This window comes from Bufo bufo, chromosome 2, assembly GCF_905171765.1.
Source record: "Bufo bufo chromosome 2, aBufBuf1.1, whole genome shotgun sequence".
NCBI classification, from domain to species: domain Eukaryota; kingdom Metazoa; phylum Chordata; class Amphibia; order Anura; family Bufonidae; genus Bufo; species Bufo bufo.
This window is the reverse complement of record NC_053390.1, coordinates 512,339,804-512,363,197: the sequence shown is the minus strand read 5'-3', so window position 1 is coordinate 512,363,197 and position 23,394 is coordinate 512,339,804. Positions and strand designations below refer to the sequence as shown.

The 23,394-nt window shown below is 44.4% G+C and overlaps 1 protein-coding gene across 2 annotated transcripts in view; it reads left to right on the top strand.

Moving 5' to 3' along the window:
• LOC120991649 overlaps positions 1–23,394 on the top strand; it is a 314,874-nt gene that overhangs the window by 113,885 nt on the left and 177,595 nt on the right. For both annotated transcript variants that reach the window (XM_040420444.1, XM_040420445.1), the window contains one exon: positions 23,225–23,337. In XM_040420444.1, the coding sequence (XP_040276378.1) occupies positions 23,225–23,337 (113 nt within the window). The remainder of the gene's footprint in view (positions 1–23,224; positions 23,338–23,394) is intronic.

Sequence of the window (23,394 nt, the reverse complement as noted above, 5' to 3'; positions counted from 1 at the left end):
GTGTAAGCAATAGACTGAAATTTTTAAAATCTGCCATTTTGGTTGATATTTAACTTAAGTGTATGGACAGCTTTAGGCCTCTTTCACACTTGCGTTGTCCGGATCCGGCGTGTACTCCACTTGCCGGAATTACACTCCGGATCCGGAAAAACGCAAGTGTACTGAAAGCATTTGAAGACGGAACCGTCTTCCAAATGCGTTCAGTGTTACTATGGCAGCCAGGACGCTATTAAAGTCCTGGTTGCCATAGTAGGAGCGGGGAGTGGGGGAGCGGTATACTTACAGTCCGTGCGGCTCCCGGGGCGCTCCAGAATGACGTCAGAGCGCCCCATGCGCATGGATGACGTGATCCATGCGATCACATGATCCATGCGCTTGTGGCGCCCTGACGTCACTCTGGAGCGCCCGGGGAGCCGCACGGACGGTAAGTATGCTGCTCCCCCGCTCCCCGCTACACTTTACCATGGCTGCCAGGACTTTAGCGTCCCGGCAGCCATGGTAACCATTCAGAAAAAGCTAAATGTCGGGTCCGGCAATGCGCCGAAACGACGTTTAGCTTAAGGCCGGATCCGGATCAATGCCTTTCAATGGGCATTAATTCCGGATCCAGCCTTGCGGCAAGTGTTCCGGATTTTTGGCCGGAGCAAAAAGCGCAGCATGCTGCGGTATTTTCTCCGGCCAAAAAACGTTCCGTTCCGGAACTGAAGACATCCTGATGCATCCTGAACGGATTTCTCTCCATTCAGAATGCATTAGGATAATCCTGATCAGGATTCTTCCGGCATAGAGCCCCGACAACGGAACTCTATGCCGGAACAGAACAACGCAAGTGTGAAAGAGCCCTTAGATAGCAATATAACTACAGATGAAACTCGAAAAAATTTTATATTGTGTAACAGTTGACCAGGACTAGATTTAGGTTGACCAGGACCTGTGACCATGAAAATGCAATGCAATCTGCAGGCAGAGTGTTATAGAGCAGGAGATGCTGAGCATATTGTTATATAGTTTCATCGGAAAAGATTCAGTAAAAAATGTAACTCATACATTTTACGCCCCATTCACGTGAAATCATTTGGCATGGATTCTGTTCCTATAAGCCACCGGTCATTTATTTCAGTAATGCAACTTAAAAGGTGAAACTAAAATATGAGAGACTCTTTACATGCAAAGTGAGATATTTCAAGCCTTTATTTGTTATAATTTGGATTATTATGGCTTACAGCTTATGAAAACCCAATATTCAAAATCTCAGAAAATTTGAATATTGTGAAAAGGTTCAATATTCTGGGCTCAAAGTGTCATACTGTAGTCAGCTAATTAATCCATAACACCTGCAAAGGGTTCCTGAGCCTTTAAATTGTCTCTCAGTCTGGTTCAGTAGGAATCACAATCATGGGAAGGACTGCTGACCTGACAGTTGTGAAGAAAACCATCATTGACCCCCTCCTTCATAAGGAGGGAAAGCCTCAAAAGGTAATTGCAAAAGAAGTTGGATGTTCCCAAAGTGCTGTATCAAAGCACATCCTGATAAATTATAGTGAGTGCTTGTTTACAATTCTTATACTGAAAAAATTGAATATGTGGAAGAATCTGGTGCAAATGAGGAATGGGGGCTTTACTTTTTTCCTGTATCATGTAGGTCTTTATGTGTAATTATCTGATCATGCACATATTATTATATACAGGTGAAACTGGAAAAATTAGAATATCGTGCAAAAGTTCATTTATTTCAGTAATGCAACTTAAAGAGGACCTTTCACCGATCCTGACATTGTGAACTAAGTATCATGACATATACAGCGGCGCCCAGGGATCTCACTGCACTTATTATTATACCTGGGCGCCGCTCCGTTCTCCCGTTATGTCCTCCGGTATGTTTGGGGACTTGGTTATAGTAGGCAGAGTCTGCTATGTGGAAGGGACAAGTGTGGAAGAAAAATGTGCACAAGCAGCAGGGATGACCGTAGCCTGGAGAGGATTGTAAGGAAAAGGCCATTCAAAAGTGTTGGGGACTTTCACAAGGAGTGGACTGAGGCTGGAGTTAGTGCATCAAGAGCCACCACACACAGACGGATCCTGGACATGGGCTTCAAATGTCGTATTCCTCTTGTCAACAAACAACGTCAGAAGCGTCTTACCTGGGCTAAAGAAAAAAAAAACTGGTCTGTTGCTCAGTGGTCCAAAGTCCTCTTTTCTGACGAGAGCAACTTTTGCATCTCATTTGGAAACCAAGGACCCAGAGTCTGGAGGAAGAATGGAGAGGCACACAATGCAAGATGCTTGAAGTCCAGTGTGAAGTTTCCACAGTCTGTGTTGATTTGGGGAGCCATGTCATCTGCTGGTGTTGGTCCACTGTGCTTCATTAAGTCCAGAATCAATGCAGTCGTCTACCAGGAGATTTTGGAGCACTTAATACTTCCTTCCGCAGATCAGCTTTATAGAGATAGTGACAGCATTTTCCAGCAGGACCTGGCACCTGCCCACACTGCCAAAAGTACCAAAACCTGGTTCAATGACCATGGGAATACTGTGCTTGATTGGCCAGCAAACTCGCCTGACCTGAACCCCATAGAGAATCTATGGGGCATTGCCAAGAGAAAGATGAGACATGAGACCGAACAATGCAGAAGAGCTGAAGGCTGCTATTGAAGCATCCTGGTCTTCCATAACACCTCAGCAGTGCCATAGGCTGATAGCATCCATGCCACGTCGCATTGAGGCAGTAATTGATGCAAAAGGGCCCAAACCAAGTACTGAGTACATATACATGATTATACTTTTTAGAGGTCCTACATTTTTCTATTTAACATCCTTTTTTATTGATTTCATGTAATATTCTAATTTTCTAAGATTGTGAATTAGGGGTTTCAATAAAGAGGAAGATTTTATGGGAAGAAAAATAAGTGCCGGAATCGTCTTTTTCTATTTCACTATCTCACTGCACTTACTATTATCCCTGGGCGCCGCTCCGTTCTCCCATTATGTCCTCCGGTATGTTCGGGGACTTGGTTATAGTAGGTGGAGTCTGCCCTTGTTCTGCGGGCGTCTCCTTCTCCTTGGCTGTAGCGCTGGCCAATCGCAGCGTAGAGCTCACAGCCTGGGAGTTTTTTTTCTCCCAGGCTGTGAGCTCTGCGATGCGATTGGCCAGCGCTACAGCAGACTCCGCCTACTATAACCAAGTCCCCAAACATACCGGAGGACATAACGGGAGAACGGAGCGGCGCCCAGGGATAATAATAAGTGCAGTGAGATCCCTGGGCGCCGCTGTATATGTCATGATACTTAGTTCACAATGTCAGGATCGGTGAAAGGTCCTCTTTAAGTTGCATTACTGAAATAAATGAACTTTTGCACGATATTCTAATTTTTCCAGTTTCACCTGTATATAATAATATGTGCATGATCAGATAATTACACATAAAGACCTACATGATACAGGAAAAAAGTAAAGCCCCCATTCCTCATTTGCACCAGATTCTTCCACATATTCAATTTTTTCAGTATAGGAATTGTAAACAAGCACTCACTATAATTTATCAGGAGTGCTGAACAAATCCTAGGAAGTTGGAAGCCAATACATCTAGATGTTTCCTTATGTTTTTATGGATGTCTATTAACTTTCTTATTTCCAGTTCACTAGCTAGCAAAGTTAACTTGATGCTTTGAGTACCTCCCAATAACTACCATGCTTTGTTAGATGAGCTGCTTGTTGTAGGACCTGCAGCATATTTATTGAGTTCAAGTAAGTACTTTGACTAAGCCAAAGCAAGAATTTTGTTTCATGGCTGAATATTACTTTTATAGTTTGGGGTCTTGCAGAATGGCACAGTTACAATTTTGGGAAAAAGTTGTATACATGTAAATAATTTTCACAGCGGTTTCAGGCTTTACAACCTGTTTTAGATTTACAGTTAAAGTGGTTTACCATTACATATGTATATACAGTACAGACCAAAAGTTTGGACACACCTTCTCATTCAAAGAATTTTCTTTATTTTCATGACTATGAAGGCATCAAAACTATGAATTAACACATGTGGAATTATATACATAACAAACAAGTGTGAAACAACTGAAAATATGTCATATTCTAGGTTCTTCAAAGTAGCCACCTTTTGCTTTGATTACTGCTTTGCACACTCTTGGCATTCTCTTGATGAGCTTCAAGAGGTAGTCCCCTGAAATGGTCTTCCAACAGTCTTGAAGGAGTTCCCAGAGATGCTTAGCACTTGTTGGCCCTTTTGCCTTCACTCTGCGGTCCAGCTCACCCCAAACCATCTCGACTGGGTTCAGGTCTGGTGACTGTGGAGGCCAGGTCATCTGGCGCAGCACCCCATCACTCTCCTTCATGGTCAAATAGCCCTTACTTTCAAAGTTTTCAGAATTTTTCGGCTGACTGACTGACCTTCATTTCTTAAAGTAATGATGGCCACTCGTTTTTCTTTACTTAGCTGCTTTTTTCTTGCCATAATACAAATTCTAACAGTCTATTCAGTAGGACTATCAGCTGTGTATCCACCTGACTTCTCCTCAACGCAACTGATGGTCCCAACCCCATTTATAAGGCAAGAAATCCCACTTATTAAACCTGACAGGGCACACCTGTGAAGTGAAAACCATTTCAGGGGACTACCTCTTGAAGCTCATCAAGAGAATGCCAAGAGTGTGCAAAGCAGTAATCAAAGCAAAAGGTGGCTACTTTGAAGAACCTAGAATATGACATATTTTCAGTTGTTTCACACTTGTTTGTTATGTATATAATTCCACATGTGTTAATTCATAGTTTTGATGCCTTCAGTGTGAATCTACAATTTTCATAGTCATGAAAATAAAGAAAACTCTTTGAATGAGAAGGTGTGTCCAAACTTTTGGTCTGTACTGTATATTATTTTATTTTTTTCATTCAGAGCCTATGATTATGTATAAACAGTATAAACATTACCCTTGTAGGGTAGTGATAATGAATACTTTTTGAAATCCTTCAACATTTTCTGTAAGCCTTGCCTTTTTCATATACATAAAAAGAACTGGGCTCCATATGCATTTGAACATTAGACTTAGGGCTTGTTCACACGACCGTGTGAAGCCCGTGTCTGTGCTGTGGACTTCAAACTGTGGTCCGCAATGCACGAGCACCAACCGTGGCCCAGCCACATGGGGATCGCGGACCCATTCACTTGAAAAGAGCATGTTCTATCTTTTTGCGGTGCGGAGGCACGCAACGGAACCCCAGGAAGCACTCCGTAGTGCTTCCATAGTGTTCCGTTTCGTGCTTCCGTTCCACACTGTTCCGCATCTCCGGATTTTATCCGTGATGCGGAACGGTGCCCTTGTATTGCGGATCCGCAAATACGGTCCGCAATATGGCAACGGGCAGCACACGTTCGCGTGAATGAGCCCTTAGGCCTATTGCACACGACCGTATGGCTTTTTCAGTATTTTGCGGTCCACAAAAAACGGATCCACAAATAATACGGATGACATCGGTGTGCAGTTTTTTGCAGAATGGAACAGCTAGCCCCTGATAGAACAGTACTATCCTTGTCGGTTATGCGGACAATAATAGGACATGTTCTATCTTTGAACGGAATGGAAATACGGAAATGGAAGGCATACGGAGTACCCTTTTGCAGAACCATTAAAATGAATGGTTCCGTATACAGAACGCAAAAAGTGGAACGGAAACGGAAAAAAAAAACGTTTGTGTGCATGAGGCCTTACTGAAACATGTACCCATCTTAAGGCCCCAAGAAAAAATTCAATGCAACAGCACTCTGAAAACCAAATAAAGTACAAAAAAGTATTCTAATGCTAATGCTATGCTTATTAAGTAAATTTGAGATTCTTGGCAAATACATTTTGTACACGTCAAGGCCATCTTAAGGCCCCCTTACATTTCTTAAGAGATCAGGTCATTGTCAGGAAGGAAGTGTTCCTCCTGAAAATCGCTTGCTCGTCAGTGAAGAGGACCACTGTTTTTACATGCAGTGATCTTCTCCACAGTAATGCTTTTTAATGGTATGCTTATTAACCACTTCCCGTCCGCCAATAGACTATAAAAGTCCGGGAGGTGGTTCTCTATTTCTGAATGGACAATCCAGAACGTCCATTCAGAAACTGCAGCTGCACGCTAATCGTGCAGCTGCAGAGCGGGTTGCCCGCTGTCAGTGACAGCAGGGCAACCCTTAGAGAAGGCAGGGACAGTGCCCAGGTGTCCCTGCCTTCTAGATCGCTGTATACACAGCGCTCCCGAGCACTGTGTATACAGAGCAGGAAGCGCTATGCACTTCCTGTTCCGGCCCGGCGGTGAGTGCCGGAGCTGTGAGGTCTTTCAGAGACATCGATCAGCCCTGCACTGAGGCTGTACAGCGCTGTATTGCGCTGTACAGCCTCTCTGGGGGTGTATTTCTCCTGTAACTGGGGCTAATATGTCAGCCCCAGTTACAGGAGAAATCAATTGTGAAAAAAAAAAAAAAGTGAAGTTAAATGTCCCCCACAGGTCTTGTATGACCTTATGGGGGACAAAAAGTGTAAACTAAAAAAATAAAAAAATAAAGTGTTAAAAAAAAAAATAAATAAATAAAAACTCCCCATGTAAGGAATTAAAAAAAAAAATTAAAATAGAAAAAAGAATAATAAATAGACATATTTGGTATTGCCGCATCCGTGACGGCCGGCTCTATAAATATATCACATGGTCGACCCAGTCCGATAAACACCCTAAATAAAAAAAACTGTAAAAAAAAAGCCATTTTTGTCACCTTACATCACAAAAAGTGCAACACCAAGTGATCAAAAAGGCGTATGTCCCACAAGATGGTACCAATAAAACCATCACCTCATCCCGCAAAAAATGAGCCCCTACAAAGAAACTCTCAAAAAATAAAAATAAACTATAGCTCTCAGAACATGGACACATTAAAACTTAATTTTTTTGTTTCAAAAATGCTATTATTGTGTAAAACTTTAATAAATAAGAAAAAATATACATATTAGGTATTGCCGCGTTTATAACGATCTTCTCTATAAAAATGTTACTTGACCGAACCTCTCAGGTGAAAGCTGTAAAAATAATTAAATAAAAACTGTGCTAAAACAACCAATTTTTTTGTCACCTTGCCCCATAAAGTGTTATAATGAATGATCAAAAAAATCATATGTACCCAAAAATAGTACTAATAAAACTGGCACCTTATCCCCTAGTTTCCAAAATTGGATCACTTCTTGGGAGTTTCTACTGTAAGGGTGCATCAGGGGGGCTTCAAATGGGACATGGCATCTAAAAACCATGTGGCGCTCCTTTTGTTCTGCGCCCTGCCATGTGCCCATACAGCAGTTTATGACCACATGTGGGGTGTTTCTGTAAACCGCAGAATCTGGGTAATAAATATTGAGTTTTGTTTGGCTGTTAACCATCCATGTGTCAAAGAAAAAATTGGATTAAAGTGGAAAATCTGCCAAAAAAGTGAAATTGATAAATTTGATCTCCATTTTCCTTTAATTCTTGTGGAACGCCTAAATGGTTAAAAAAGTTTGTAAAATCGGTTTTAAGTAACTTGAGTTGTGTAGTTTCTACAATGGGGTCATTTATGGGGGTATCCACTATGTAGGCCCTACAAAGTGACTTCAGACCTGAACTGGTCCTTAAAAAGTGGGTTTTGGCAATTTTCTTAAAAATTTTAAGAATTGCTTCTAAACTTCTAAGCCTTCTAACGTCCTAAAAAAAAAATAATTACATTTCCAAAATGATGCCAACATAAAGTAGACATATGGGGAATGTTAAGTAATAAATATTTTATGAGGTATCACTTTCTGTTTCAAAAGCAGAGAAATCCAATTTTGGAAATTGCGAATTTTTCTAAATGTTTGGTAAATTTGGGATTTTTTCATAAATAAAGGTGAAATATATTGACTCAAATTTATGACTAGCATGAAGTACAATGTGTCACGAGAAAACAATTTCTTAATGGCTTGGATAAGTAAAAGCGTTTCAAAGTTATTACCACATAAAGTGAGATATGTCAGATTTGCTAAGTTAGGCCTGGTTAGGAAGGGGGCAAATGGCCCAGATGTGAAGTGGTTAAGTAAATTTAAGATTCTTGGCAAATATATTTTGTACAAAATTATTTGGGCCCGTCTGCCACACGTCAAGGCGATCTCTGTAAGACGGGAACCTAACACTAAATTCTACCTGTTATGTGACATGATGGCTACCATGCAATTCAGGGAGTGTAGGTTCCACATGCATGCTAGGCCCACCTTAATTTTTGTCATTTTTGGTGCCAAAATGGCCTCCATTAAATCCAGGGAATGCAGGTACCAACATGCATGCCGAGCCCACTCCACACCTCTCCTGGTGCCAGATGGCCCCGAACAAATGCAATGAGAGTCCACCCTATACCTCTCCTAGTGCCAAAAGGCTTCCAGTGAGTGAGGGAGAGCAAGCTAAGCTTTATACTTACATTAATTAAAATCAGCCTATAGGGCAGACAGGCTGGTCAGGAGTGCATGACTGAAGAGTCAGCCACATCTCCAGTAAAAACTGCAAAGAAAAAAAGGGGTCAGTCAGCACATCCCAATGCACAGGTACACGTTGCTATGGCTGAAAACACAAAGAAAAAAATGCAATGCAACAGCACTCTGCAAACCAAATAAAGTACAAAAAAGTATTCTAATGCTAATGCTATGCTTATTAAGTAAATTTGAGATTCTTCGCAAATACATTTTGCACACGTCAAGGCCATCTTAAGGCCCCCTTACATTTCTCAAGAGATCAGGTCATTGTCAGGGAGGAAGTGTTCCTCCAGTCAATCGCTTGCTCATCAGTGAAGGGGACCACTGTTTTTACATGCAGTGATCTTCTCCACAGTATGGGGAGGAGACATCACTAATGCCATCTCTCGTCCCCATACAGAATTATTGTTTGTTCACCGCAGAGTGATGTTAGACAGTCTACAATCTGCTGCTGGCAAACGATGAATTAGGTAACCACATGAATTACCTTATTACCCGATGAACGAGTGTTACGCTTGTTCATCAGGTAATTGGCGGCACCATTACGCTGGCAGATGATCACTAACAAGCACACCTATGAACACAATGTTCGGGCAGTGTAAAATCTCCTTAATACATCATGTACTTGGATTGCATCTGTGTAGATCTATTAAAAGTTTTTCTGTGTGCAATAATAATTCAAGTCCTCCAAGAATTGAAGTTTTCCAGCGTCTTAAAGTTACTACCTATAAAGGTTAACATATTACATGACATCATTGTTCTTTCTGGGCCAGTGTCCAGAACACTTGATTATTGCCCAATGTTGCATATATTTTTGGAGTGAGTAAAAAATGTCTGGTTAGGTTCTTGGATCTCAAATCTGCATGGACTCATGGGAGTCACTAAATATTGTAGCAATAGATGCAGCTGCTAATGAATCAGACCCAGAAGATATTGGCTTAAAATATGATAAATCTTTCTCATTGGAAAATTGCTTTCTTTATTGCTTGGTCCCAGATGTACACTACACTCTTAAGAGTATGCAACTTTTTTTTAACATATGTTTCATAAAACAGTATCACAAGATAATATAAGGTAATATATGATGATCAACATACATAAAGCAAAACAAATGCATATATTATAGAATTTTGAAAACAAAAGTTATGAAAAGTAAACTCTAAAAATACAAAAGAAAGTTACAATATTTCTTTGTCATTAATCAAATGTGTGACTATGTTAAAGGGGTTTAGGTTAGAGCTTAATGAGGATGCCTTCACACGTAGTGGGAAAAATGCAGCACTGTGATACAGCCACCCCATGATCTCTATATTAGGAAAAATGGAGATGTGTCCAAGATAGTGAAGCACCACAGTAGCAATAGGCTTCTCATGCGCTTTTATTGCACTCACAGAAGTAAAGTTAAAAACAGCATATCATAAACCACCATGTGGCAAATGACCTGACTCAAGTTTCACAATGCAGCTTCTTCCAGGGCACCAAATATGTGTGGCAAACTACCGGTATTTAACTGCTTAAAGGGAAACTATCACGATTCATGAGTAGCAGTGGAGATAAGGAGTCCAGATTGCTACTTTTTATTTTCCTATGGCCCATAGTTCCTCCTACTGTCAGGATTTAAAGCTTTGCTGAAATACACTGCTCAAAAAAATAAAGGGAACACTTAAACAACACAATGTAACTCCAAGTCAATCACACTTCTGTGAAATCAAACTGTCCACTTAGGAAGCAACACTGAGTGACAATCAATTTCACATGCTGTTGTGCAAATGGGATAGACAACAGGTGGAAATTATAGACAATTAGCAAGACACCCCCAATAAAGGAGTGGTTCTGCAGGTGGTGATGTCATGCCCCACTCTGACGATGTGCGGAGGTCAGCCAGGATTGCAGCACAAGTCTAGTATTTGTTTTGATGCTGTGCTGGATCCGCCTCGCATCAGGTGCACTGGGTGGAGTCATTAGTTTAAATAGTCTCCAGCTAAGGTGCTCTGAGCGGATTATACTCCTCATTGTGGTCTTGGAAGCTAGAAAGGAAGGTTGGCTGTTTGTTCCTGCTCTCAGCAGATAAGTGTCTTTGGTTGTTTATGTCATCTATCCCATCCAGGTTCTGTGCGAGCTGGCAGCTCCTTTCTCCCCACTTCACCATCTCAGGGAGTTCAGGGTTCTGTTAGCATAGGCTGGTGGACACAGCAAATCTACCATCAAGATTTGATCTGTGGGCTGAGCAGGGGAGGGCTGGCAGCCTTAGTCCTGGGGGGCAAATCCAGTCAAGTGGCCCATTTTTAGCCCCGCCCATTATTAGAAGCCCCTCCTACATATAATAGGCCACTCCCAACACACACTGTACAGCTGACATTCTATAGTTGCGGCCTGTCTACACATCATACGGAGAGGGGAGGGTCTGTCCTGGCTGCACTGCCTGCTTATACAACAAGCTACAGCCAGGAAGCTCCTCCGCTCTCCTCCCTCCCAGATCCTGCTCAAGGCCTGTGGTTCCCCCCACCATCTGCCACCCCCTTTCGTCGTCCTCACCCAGCTCTGAATCCTCCTTCTGCAAATGGCAGGGGGAGGAGCCAGAGCATCTCCTCTCCTACATAGGGCCCCCTACCTCTTACATCCAGTGATGTCACCTTTGTTGTAGACGTTCTCTTTCCTCATCTTCTCCATTCAGACCAGACTGCCATGATGATTTTTCTGCCATCTCCCGTCTATGCAGAGATTGAGAAACAGACATTAGTTTCCTGCCACCCCCAATACTATACTGCAGAAACAGTACCCCTGGGAATACTACTACCACACAGATAGTGCCCCCTTAAACAATTATTGGCACACAGTGCTCTAAAAAATAACTGCGCTCAGACACTAATAGTATAAAGATAATGTCCCCCAAAAATAATTGTGCTAAGCTGATACTATGCCAGGGTGCCCCCAAAGTAACAGTGCCCCCCAAAATCCCACCAATAGAAATAATTCTCTGCCAGAGCACACTTAGTAGTAATAATGCCCCTATAGTGCCCTAGTAATCATGTTCCTCATAGCCCCCCAGTAGTAGTAAAGCTCCCCATAATACCTCCTAGTAGTACTAATTTTCCCTATAATATGACAGTACATGAAATACCCCCGCTTAGTGCCTGCAGTTGAGCTAATGTCCCCATAATGTATGCCAGTATAAAATACCCCTATATAGTGCCCCAGTAAATGCACTCATACTGCTCCTCTCCCCCTTCCCCATAGTGTCCCCCATAATATGCCAGTAAAAAAATGCCCCTTAGTGCCCCCAGCAGATGCCCCTATAGTGCTCCTCTCCCCCACAATGTGCCAGTAAAAAAATTCCCCTTCTTAGTGCCACCATATGCCCCAATAGTGCCCCCAAATAATGCCCCATAGTGCCGCTCTCCCCTATAGTGCCTGCCATAATGTGCCAGTAAAAAATGCCCCCTTAGTGCTACCAAATGCCATAGTGCCCCCCATAATGTTCCAATACAAAAGGCCCCTTTAGAGCCCCCACTTCCCCATAGTGCCCCCAAATAATGCCCCTATAGTAACACCAGATGCCCCATAGTGCTGCTCTCCCCTATAGTGCCCCCCAGAATGTGCCAATAATAAAAAAAAAGCCCCTTTAGAGCCCCTAGATACCCCCATAGTGCTCCTCTCCCCCATGGGGCCCCCCATAATGTGCCAGCAAGAAATGCCCCCATAGTGCCAGCTCCTCCAATAGTGCCAGCTCCCCCCCCATAGTGCTAGCTCCCCCCCCATAGTGCCAGCTCCCCCCATAGTGCCAGCTCCCCCCCCCATAGTGCCAGCTCCCCCCCATAGTGCCAGTTCCCCCATAGTGCCAGCCCCCTTATAGTGCCAGCCCCCCCATAGTGCTAGCTCCCCCATAGTGCCAGCCCCCCATAGTGCCAGCTCCCCCCATAGTGCCAGCCCCCCCCATAGTGCTAGCTCCCCCCATAGTGCCAGCTCCCCCATAGTGCCAGCTCCCCCATAGTGCCAGATCCCCCCCTATAGTGCCAGATCCCCCTATAGTGCAAGCCCCCCCCCATAGTGCCAGATCCCCCCCAAAGTGCCAGCTCCCCCCCATAGTGCCAAATCCCCCCCATAGTGCCAGCCCCCCTATAGTGCCAGCTCCCCCTATAGTGCAAGCCCCCCCATAGTGCCAGATCCCCCCCCCATAGTGCCAGATCCCCCTATAGTGCAAGCCCCCCTATAGTGCCAGATCCCCCACATAGTGCCAGATCCCCCTATAGTGCAAGCCCCCCTATAGTGCCAGATCCCCCACATAGTGCCAGATCCCCCCCCATAGTGCCAGATCCCCCCCCCATAGTGCCAGATCCCCCCCATAGTGCCAGCTCCCCCCCATAGTGCCAGCCCCCCTATAGTGCCAGCTCCCCCTATAGTGCCAGATCCCCCCCCATAGTGCCAGCCCCCCTATAGTGCCAGATCCCCCCATAGTGCCAGATCCCCCCCCCATAGTGCCAGATCCCCCCCCCATAGTGCCAGCCCCCCCTATAGTGCAAGCCCCCCTATAGTGCCAGATTCCCCCCCATAGTGCTAGCTCCCCCAAAGTGCCAGATCCCCCCATAGTGCCAAATCCCCCCCCATAGTGCCAAATCCCCCCCCATAGTGCCAGATCCCCCCTATAATGCCAGATCCCCCCCTATAATGCCAGATCCCCCCCTATAGTGCCAGCCCCCCGCAAAGAAGAAAAAAAAAACACTAATACTTACCTCCATCAGCAGCGATGCAAGCCTCTTCTGGCCTGTGTCCCTGCTGTGTGCTGCTGGGCTCAGGCGTCGCGATGATAATGACGTCATCGCTCTGCCTGAGCCCGCCTCTGATAGGCTGCAGGCATTAGTGCCTGCGGCCTATCAGAAGAACAGGGGAGGGACACGCCTCTCCCTCCCCTGCCCCACAGCACACACACAGCACGGCCGCAATGACATCCAGGGCCGCGCCGCCTGTGGTGATGATCGGCGGTGCGGCCCTGAAGAAAAAAAAAAAAAAAAAAAAAAAAAATTTTAAGACGGGCGGCCCAGCGGCCGTTTATTTGGGGCGGCCTGGGGGGCAATTGCCTCCCTGCCCCCCGGCCCAGCCCGCCCCTGGGGCTGAGCATTGTAGGGAAAGAGGTCAGGGATTAATTAGGAGGTGACCCTTCCCCCGTCTCTCGTCCAGAGCCTGGTTGGTGTGTTATCTGTTTAACTGTGCACGTCCACCGTGACATTATGGCGGATCCAGCACAGCATCAAAACAAATACTAGACTTGTGCTGCAATCCTGGCTGACCTCCGCACATCGTCAGAGTGGGGCATGACAGGTGACCACAGACCGCTTCTCAGTTCCTATGCTTCCTGGCTGATGTTTTGGTCACTTTTGAATGCTGGCGGCGCTTTCACTCTAGTGGTAGCATGAGACGGAGTCTACAACCCACACAAGTGGCTCAGGTATGCAGCTTATCCAGGATGGCACATCAATGCGAGCTGTGGCAAGAAGGTTTGCTGTGTCTGTCAGCGTAGTGTCCAGAGCATGGAGGCGCTACCAGGAGGCAGGCCAGTACATCAGGAGACGTGGAGGAGGCCGTAGGAGGGCAACAACCCAGCAGCAGGACCGCCACCTCCGCCTTTGTGCAAGGAGGAACAGGAGGAGCACTGCCAGAGCCCTGCAAAATGACCTCCAGCAGGCCACAAATGGCATGTGTCTGCTCAAACGGTCAGAAACAGACTCCATGAGAGTGATATGAGGGCCCAACGTCCACAGGTGGGGGTTGTGCTTACAGCCCAACACCATGCAGGACGTTTGGCATTTGCCAGAGAACACCAAGATTGGCAAATTCGCCACTGGCGCCCTGTGCTCTTCACAGATGAAAGCAGGTTCACACTGAGCACATGTGACAGACGTGACAGAGTCTGGAGACGCCGTGGAGAACGTTCTGCTGCCTGCAACATCCTCCAGCATGACCAGTTTGGCATTGGGTCAGTAATGGTGTGGGGTGGCATTTCTTTGGAGGGCCGCACAGCCCTCCATGTGCTCGCCAGAGGTAGCCTGACTGCCTTTAGGTACCGAGATGAGATCCTCAGACCCCTTGTGAGACCATATGCTGGTGCGGTTGGCCCTGGGTTCCTCCTAATGCAAGACAATGCTAGACCTCATGTGGCTGGAGTGTGTCAGCAGTTCCTGCAAGACGAAGGCATTGATGCTATGGACTGGCCCGCCCGTTCCCCAGACCTGAATCCAATTTAGCACATCTGGGACATCATGTCTCGCTCTATCCACCAACGTCACGTTGCACCACAGACTGTCCAGGAGTTGGCAGATGCTTTAGTCCAGGTCTGGGAGGAGATCCCTCAGGAGACCGTCCGCCACCTCATCAGGAGCATGCACAGGCGTTGTAGGGAGGTCATACAGGCACGTGGAGGCCACACACTACTGAGCCTCATTTTGACTTGTTTTAAGGACATTACATCAAAGTTGGATCAGCCTGTAGTGTGTTTTTCCACTTTAATTTTGAGTGTGACTCCAAATCCAGACCTCCATGGGTTGAAAAATTTGATTTCCATTTTTTTATTTTTGTGTGATTTTGTTGTCAGCACATTCAACTATGTAAAGAACAAAGTATTTCAGAAGAATATTTAATTAATTCAGATCTAGGAGGTGTTATTTTTGTGTTCCCTTAATTTTTTTGAGCAGTGTATATTGTCAGGGCTGCTGTGCATGCACACATGAGTCCTCTTCATTATGTTAGAACAGTCACAACAATGTATTTCAGTGCAGCTTTGAGGACTGACAGCGGGGAAATGGGGGGCAGTAGGAAAATAAAAAATGGCGATCTGGACTACTCATATATTACTGCAGATAGTCCAGAAAAGTGACAGATTCCATTAAAATTTCACGTTTGACTTTCTACTGCTTATACTTCCTTAAAGAAAATCTGTTACGTCCTGTAACCCTATGAAACTGACAGAGGTCAACCACAGTTTAACAGACACTTTCTAAAAATCTATTTGCTGTATTGTAAGCAAAGTCACTTGTATTCCTGCTAAAGATTTGTAAAGTTGTATATGTCAATCATGAGTAAACCATGCCCAGGGGCGAATTGGCCATAGACCCTACAGGGAAATTTCCCGGTAGGCCAATGCCTAGGAGGGCCACTGAAGCCCTCCTCAAGGCCACCAGCCAGGTACATAATAATCCAATTCTCTCTTACGCACGTGCAATATGGGGCCACTTTTATAATGTTTTCAGGGCCACTTTTAGTTCCCAGTCCACCCCTGACCATGCCCTCTCCTTCCCTGGACTCTGCCCTTCCTCTTGAATATCCATACTGAGCTAGCTGGGTTAATGTATATGAGAGCAGGTTGGTGGGGTTGTTAACAGAAAACCTGACCCAAAAGCTGCAAAATACAACACATTGAAAAAACAGCTCAGAGGAGGACTGAAAGATATGCGCAGATGAGCAGATGAGGAGCCAGTGCAGAGTGAACCAAACTGCAACCTAATAAAACCATGCTGCTATAAGTCAACCACAAAAACCATCATAGGTCTTCAATATCTGATCGGTGGGAGTCCGACTGGGACCCGCACTGATCAGCTGTTTTGAGAAGACATTTGCATTCCTGTGAGCTTAACAGCCATCTCTGTGCTTACCAAGCATAGCACCATACATTGCATAGCGGCTGTACTTCGTATCGCGCTCAGCCCCATTCGCTTGAGCGGGTCTGAGCTACGCCTAGGCCATGTGACTGATGAATGTGTCGTCACTGGCCTAGGAAGAGCTGAGAGAAGGTACTACTGTGAGCGTCAGTGCCTTTTCAAACAGCTGATCACCGGGGTTCCTGGGTGTCAGACCCCCACCGATCACATACTGATAACCTATTCAGAGGATAAGTCATCAGTATTAGAGTCTCAAAAAAAAAACTTTAATACTGTCTGCTTATAACAGAAGATGGGCAGTTCAAGTGAAAGGCAAGATTCCAGAGTGCAAATGAGTGCAAAAACCAGAACACTGAGCAATAAGAAAACATTGTCTGGTCACATGATTCAAGATTACCGCTGAACCATGCTGACGTAAGGGACAGAATTGGGTGCGAGCAGCAAAAATCAATGAGCTCTTCCAGTCAGACTGCTGTAGGTGGAGTAAATGGAGTTGGGAATGTTCTGTTTCTACACACTGGGTCTCCTGATACCTGTGGGTGGATGATAGGAAAGTAGGGTTTACTTAAAGGGGTTATGCCATGATTGATTTAAAAAAAATTATAATCAGACATCTTATAGTACACGACAATACCTTTCTAGACATGTCCCACAGTCGGTGGTTCTCCATAATTCATTTGCAGCACTCTCAGAATGTAAGGACAACATGGATATGGACTCAAGCACAGAGGGTGTGAAACCATCGACTCCTATGTCTAATGTATGCAACAAAAAAGATAAAGTGAAGTCTCAAAGGAAGCAGCTGTTGCTGGGTGATTCAATCATAAGAAGTGTGGAGCTTAAAGAAAATGGTTTTGTGAGATGTCTCCCTGGGGCTACTGCTAGAAAAGATAGAAGACGTATTATTAATATTGTTAAGCAAGCAAAGCAGGAAGGGGACGTGGATGTTCTTGTCCATCTAGGGACAAATGACCTGGCTTGCAATGAAGTGTCAGAGGTGAAAAAAACTTTAATCACACTTGGTAATGACGTACAGGATTTTGCATCCAGCATTTCATTTTCTGAAGTTCTGCCTGTGCATAATGTTCAGAATGATAGGCAGAGGCGCATAAAGGAGTTCAACATATGGCTTGGTAAATGGTGTCAAGAGCAAGGATTTGGCTTTGTTTCTCATGATAGCTCTACTTGGAATAGAAAGGAACTGTACAAAAAAGATGGTTTGCATCTTTCTCTCAAAGGAACAAATGTACTTAGTGAACAACTCCAAGAATTTGCGGAAGAGTATTTAAACTAGGAAGGGGGGGCAAAAGAGTGAAAATAAAAGAGTCCAATTGCCCCCCGAAACAATGCCAGAACAGGTCAGAAGCACAGAGGTTAAGAAATGATAAGCTCAGAGTCCTGTCTACAAATGCTCGCAGTTTAGGTAAAAAAAAATCAATGAACTTGGGTCAATAATGGCATCTGAGAATGTAGATTTAGTGGCTGTTACGGAGACATGGTTTAATGAAAGAAATGACTGGGACATAACCATACCAGGGTACTCTTTATACAGAAGAGACAGAGAAGGCAAGAAAGGAGGAGGAGTGGCCCTGTATGTGGAAGATAGCATTAAATCTAACCTAATACAAGTTGGTGAGGCCAACATAGAGTCAGTTTGGGTTACGTTGCAGTTTGCTAACCATGCAGTAACTCGTGTAGGTGTGATATATAGACCACCTGGTCAAGTTAAAGAACTAGATGATCTACTAGTTGAAGAAATAGCTAAAATGACAATGAAAGGAGAAGTTATCATTATGGGAGATTTCAATCTTCCAGATATAAACTGGAAAACCAAAATAGCAAGTTCTACCAGGAGTACAGATATTCTAAATTCCCTACTGGGGTTATCTCTACAACAAGTGGTTGAGGAGCCAACCCGGAGGGAGGCCATTTTGGATTTGGTATTCACAAACGGGGATTCGGTATATGATGTCATTGTAGGCGAAACCTTGGGATCTAGTGATCACCAGTCAGTGTGGTTTAATATAAGAACTGTGAAAGAGTCCCACCACACAAAAACAAAAGTTTTAGATTTTAGAAAAACAGACTTTTCAAAAATGAAATTAGTCATAAATGAGTCCTTATCAGACTGGAACGGATTACATGGAGTCCAGGAGAAATGGGACTACTTAAAAGGTGCATTATTGAAGGCAACAGAAAATTGCATTAGACTTGTCAGTAAAAACAAAAAAAGGAGGAGACCACTGTGGTACTCAGCAGAAGTGGCCCAAATCATTAAAAATAAAAAGCTAGCATTTTGTAATTATAAAAAAACCCAGAGCAATGAAGATAAGGAAATCTACAAGATTAGGCAGAGAGAGGCCAAGCAAGTTATAAGAACTTCTAAAGCGCAGGCAGAAGAAAAACTAGCTCAGTCTATGAAAAAAGGGGATAAGACATTCTTCAGATATATAAATGAAAAAAGGAAATTAAAACAAGGAATAACTAAATTAAAAACAAAGGACGGAAGGCATGTAGAAGAGAATAAAGGGCTAGCCGACTGCCTTAATGAATACTTCTGTTCAGTTTTTACAAAAGAAAAAGGAGAAGGACCTCCACTAGAAAGAATGACTAATAAATCGTTTGATGCATGTATCTTTACAGAGGAAGATGTTCTAAGTTTGCTGTCTAAGGTGAAGACAAATAAGTCACAGGGGCCTGATGAGATACACCCAAAATTATTAAAAGAGCTTAGTGGTGAGCTGGCAAAACCGTTAACAGATTTATTTAACCAATCATTAGTAACAGGAGTCGTCCCGGAAGATTGGAAATTGGCTAATGTCGTGCCCATTCACAAGAAAGGTAGTAGGGAGGAATCGAGCAACTATAGACCAGTGAGTCTGACATCAATAGTAGGCAAATTAATGGAAACCCTATTAAAGGATAGGATTGTGGAACATCTAAAATCCCATGGATTGCAAGATGAAAAACAACATGGGTTTACTTCAGGGAGATCATGTCAAACAAATCTTATAGATTTTTTTGACTGGGTGAATAAAATAATAGACGGTGGAGGTGCAGTAGACATCGCATATCTAGATTTTAGTAAGGCTTTTGACACTGTCCCACATAGAAGACTTATCAATAAACTGCAGTCATTGAGCATGGACTCCCATATTGTTGAGTGGATTAGGCAGTGGCTGAGTGACAGACAACAGAGGGTGGTAGTCAATGGAGAACATTCAAAACAAGGTCATGTTACCAGTGGGGTTCCACAGGGATCTGTACTGGGACCGATTTTGTTTAATATCTTCATAAGTGATATTGCAAAAGGCCTCGCTGGTAAGGTTTGTCTTTTTGCTGATGACACAAAGATAGGTAACAGGGTTGATGTTCCTGGAGGGAAACGCCAAATGGAAAAGGATTTAGGAAAACTAGAAGAATGGTCAGAACTCTGGCAACTGAAATTTAATGTGGATAAGTGCAAGATAATGCACCTGGGGCGTAAAAACCCAAGGGCAGAATATAGAATATTTGACACAGTCCTGACCTCAGTATCTGAGGAAAGGGATTTAGGAGTAATTATTTCAGAAGACTTAAAGGTGGGAAGACAATGTAATAGAGCAGCACGAAATGCCAGCAGAATGCTTGGATGTATAGGGAGAGGTATAAGCAGTAGAAAGAGTGAAGTGCTTATGCCGCTGTACAGAACACTGGTGAGACCTCACTTGGAGTATTGTGCGCAGTACTGGAGGCCATATCTCCAGAAGGATATAGATACTCTAGAGAGAGTTCAGAGAAGAGCTACTAAACTAGTACACGGATTGCAGGATAAAACTTACCAGGAAAGGTTAAAGGACCTTAATATGTATAGCTTGGAAGAAAGAAGAGACAGAGGGGATATGATAGAAACTTTTAAATACATAAAGGGAATCAACTCAGTAAAGGAAGAGAGCATATTTAAAAGAAGAAAAACTACCACAAGAGGACACAGTTTTAAATTAGAGGGGCAAAGGTTTAAAAGTAATATAAGGAAGTATTACTTTACTGAGAGAGTAGTGGATGCATGGAATAGCCTTCCTGCAGAAGTGGTAGCTGCAAATACAGTGAAGGGGTTTAAGCATGCATGGGATAGGCATAAGGCCATCCTTCATATAAGATAGGGCCGGGGGCTATCCATAGTATTCAGTATATTGGGCAGACTAGATGGGCCAAATGGTTCTTATCTGCCGACACATTCTATGTTTCTATGTTTCTAACAAAGCTAGAACCAGCCCTGTACTGCACATGGGTCCAGTGATCTCCATATTTACTGTTCCAGTTCCTCTAGTAGATTATCTTCAGCCTGGCCGCTCAGGGTAAAGTCCTTTCTGCTGCAGCTCACTCCCTTTAGCTGCCATGGCTTCTAACAGACCATATGGCTGGTCGCAGGTGAAGATTTAAATTGAGCATGCTCGACCAGCTCAATGAGGCAGACAAATAATAAGGAAAAGGTACAATATTTCATGTCGCAACAAACACCTTTAAGTATTGTGGCCAACTATGTTCATCCCTCCATATCAGCTTCAGATCTTTGTCAGAAAGTCCATTTCAGCAGACCATACACAAAGACACAAGGATTGTGTCATGGTATGGTGTGGTTCCAGGAATATGACAGTGAATTTTACTTGATTCCCTGCCTTTCATGGTCCCTAGTTCTTAATCTTATAGACCAGGGATGGCCAACCTGAGGCTCTCCAGCTGTTGCAAAACTACAACTCCCAGCATGCCCAGACTGCATACAGCTAGCAGCCTACAGCAGGGCATGGTGGGAGTTGTAGTTTTACAACAGCTGGAGAGCCGCAGGTTGGCCATGCCTGTTATAGACCCTCTCTGTAACAAGGCAGAACAGACTGGTCAGAGTGTGGCAGTACATATATGTCATTTACTGCAACTGCAAGAAGCTATTCTCTCTGTGTCACTTACCAGCGGGTGTGAACCCACCGTGCCAAGAGTCCTACCTCCTCTAAGGGTGTTGTCTAAGTGAACCCCTCATTCTTCACAGTACCCCTGATGGTGGGGATAGGCTTTCCAGAGAGGAACACCAGGTCGCTACCTCTTGAGGTGGTTTGGCACATGAGGCAGCTGGTCCAGGCGGACCAGGAGGTACCTGAGCAAGGTACCAGAGGTACAGATGTAGTCAGCAGGCCAAGTCATAACGAGGAGCAACAGAGCAGGACTGAAGGATGAGGATGAGGCAGAGGCGAAGTCAAACAAGCAATAGGTCAGGGCAGGCCCCACAGGTACAGGTTGGCAACAGGAAAGTCAAGGCAAGCAGGCAGGGATAAAACAGGTAGCGGAGTCCAGGAACACAAGCATGGATCTGGTACACAGAAACACAAGCAGAAAAATCAGCAACCCTTGCAGGACACAAGGACCTTGACACATCTGGGAAGGGGGGTGAGCCACTTATATACATGCAGGAGGGCTAGGATTGGTCAGCGAGGTCACATGATCTAACCCATAAAGCACAAGAAGTGACACATGCCGGCCCTTAAAGGGTTTCTATCACTTCATATGACATAATTAGCTGGCAGACACTAGCGATCTGCTAGTGTCTGCTCTGGCCAACCATCCTACTATAATCACTTGTGGGGCAGCGGTTTTGCTAAAAAACTAACTTTTATAAATATGCTAATGAGCCTCTAGGTGCTATGTGGGCGTCATTAGCACCTAGAGGCTCCGTCTACCTTCATACACAGCGGCCGCCCAGCACGTCCCTCCAGCCCGCCCATGTCCTCCTCCGTGTGACGCAGCGGCCGAATTCTCGCGCATGCGCCGTGCGCGGCTGTATTCGGCGCATTAGAGATGTCTGAGCTCGGAGCGGTCAGACATTCAATGCGCATGCGCCGAATACAGCCGCGCATGCGCATTGAATGTCTGACCGCTCCGAGCTCAGACATCTCTAATGCGCCGAATACAGCCGCGCACGGCGCATGCGCGAGAATTCGGCCGCTGCATCACACGGAGGAGGACATGGGCGGGCTGGAGGGACGTGCTGGGCGGCCGCTGTGTATGAAGGTAGACGGAGCCTCTAGGTGCTAATGACGCCCACATAGCACCTAGAGGCTCATTAGCATATTTATAAAAGTTAGTTTTTTAGCAAAACCGCTGCCCCACAAGTGATTATAGTAGGATGGTTGGCCAGAGCAGACACTAGCAGATCGCTAGTGTCTGCCAGCTAATTATGTCATATGAAGTGATAGAAACCCTTTAAGGAGTGCTGCAGGGAAGAAGCAGCAAGCATGCTTTGGCCAGGGCTGAAAGGAAACTGTGGAGCAGATCCCAGAACAAACAGTACCTGCAAGGACAGAGCCCAGGACTGCAGCAGTGAATGGGGAACCACAGGCAGCAGATCACCGCTGAACATGACGCCCAGGACCGCGGCGGTAAGCAGGAGAACAGCTGTGCACAGCAGCCGCTGTTACACTCTTCATGTATCAATATTACTGCATTCAGCACTTAGTGAAATGTGGCACACATTTATGAAGTTCTTTTGACAAAAGGGAATTCAACATGCTGGAATATGCATGTCTCTAAAAAAGATATCCATATATTTAAAGGCTATGGACACCTTTGGGGGTAATTTTGGATTATTTGTCAATTGTTTTTTTACATTTTTTTTTAGCCCTTTTCTATGTGCAGCCTTGAGATTCTCAAGTTGCAGGCTTTGAATTGTCTCTTTGTTCCATCAGGCAGCACAGCTGACGGCTCCATATCTCTAATCTCTGACCTTCTAAACACTCATTATAGCTAAATTCGTATATTACTGATGTAATTGTTTATGACCTTTTAATAATTTAGAGATAAGGGTTATTAGATGACTGGCGAAAGTGAAAGTACCAATCACACAGAACAGCTCAATGTTTTTAATAAAGAGCAATTGGAGAAATGATTTTTAGCCCGAAATGAGTAAAATGCAGTCATTTGACATAGGAGTATCTAATATACAGAGCAACCAAGTTAAACTTTGGCTGACATTAAAGGAAAAGGGTACATGTGGCACAGGTGAAGATTCATGACTTAGTCTTTTTTTGCAGTGTCCATCCCAGAGGTACAAAGATGCTGGAGCAGATTTCTCATGCTTGATCCCGATAATAATGGTAATGTAAAAAGGAGTACTTTTTGGACAAAAGATGAAGTTATCAAAAAGGTAAGTGTAATACTATAATTAATAACAGTAATTAAATGTTGATATTATAGTTACTCT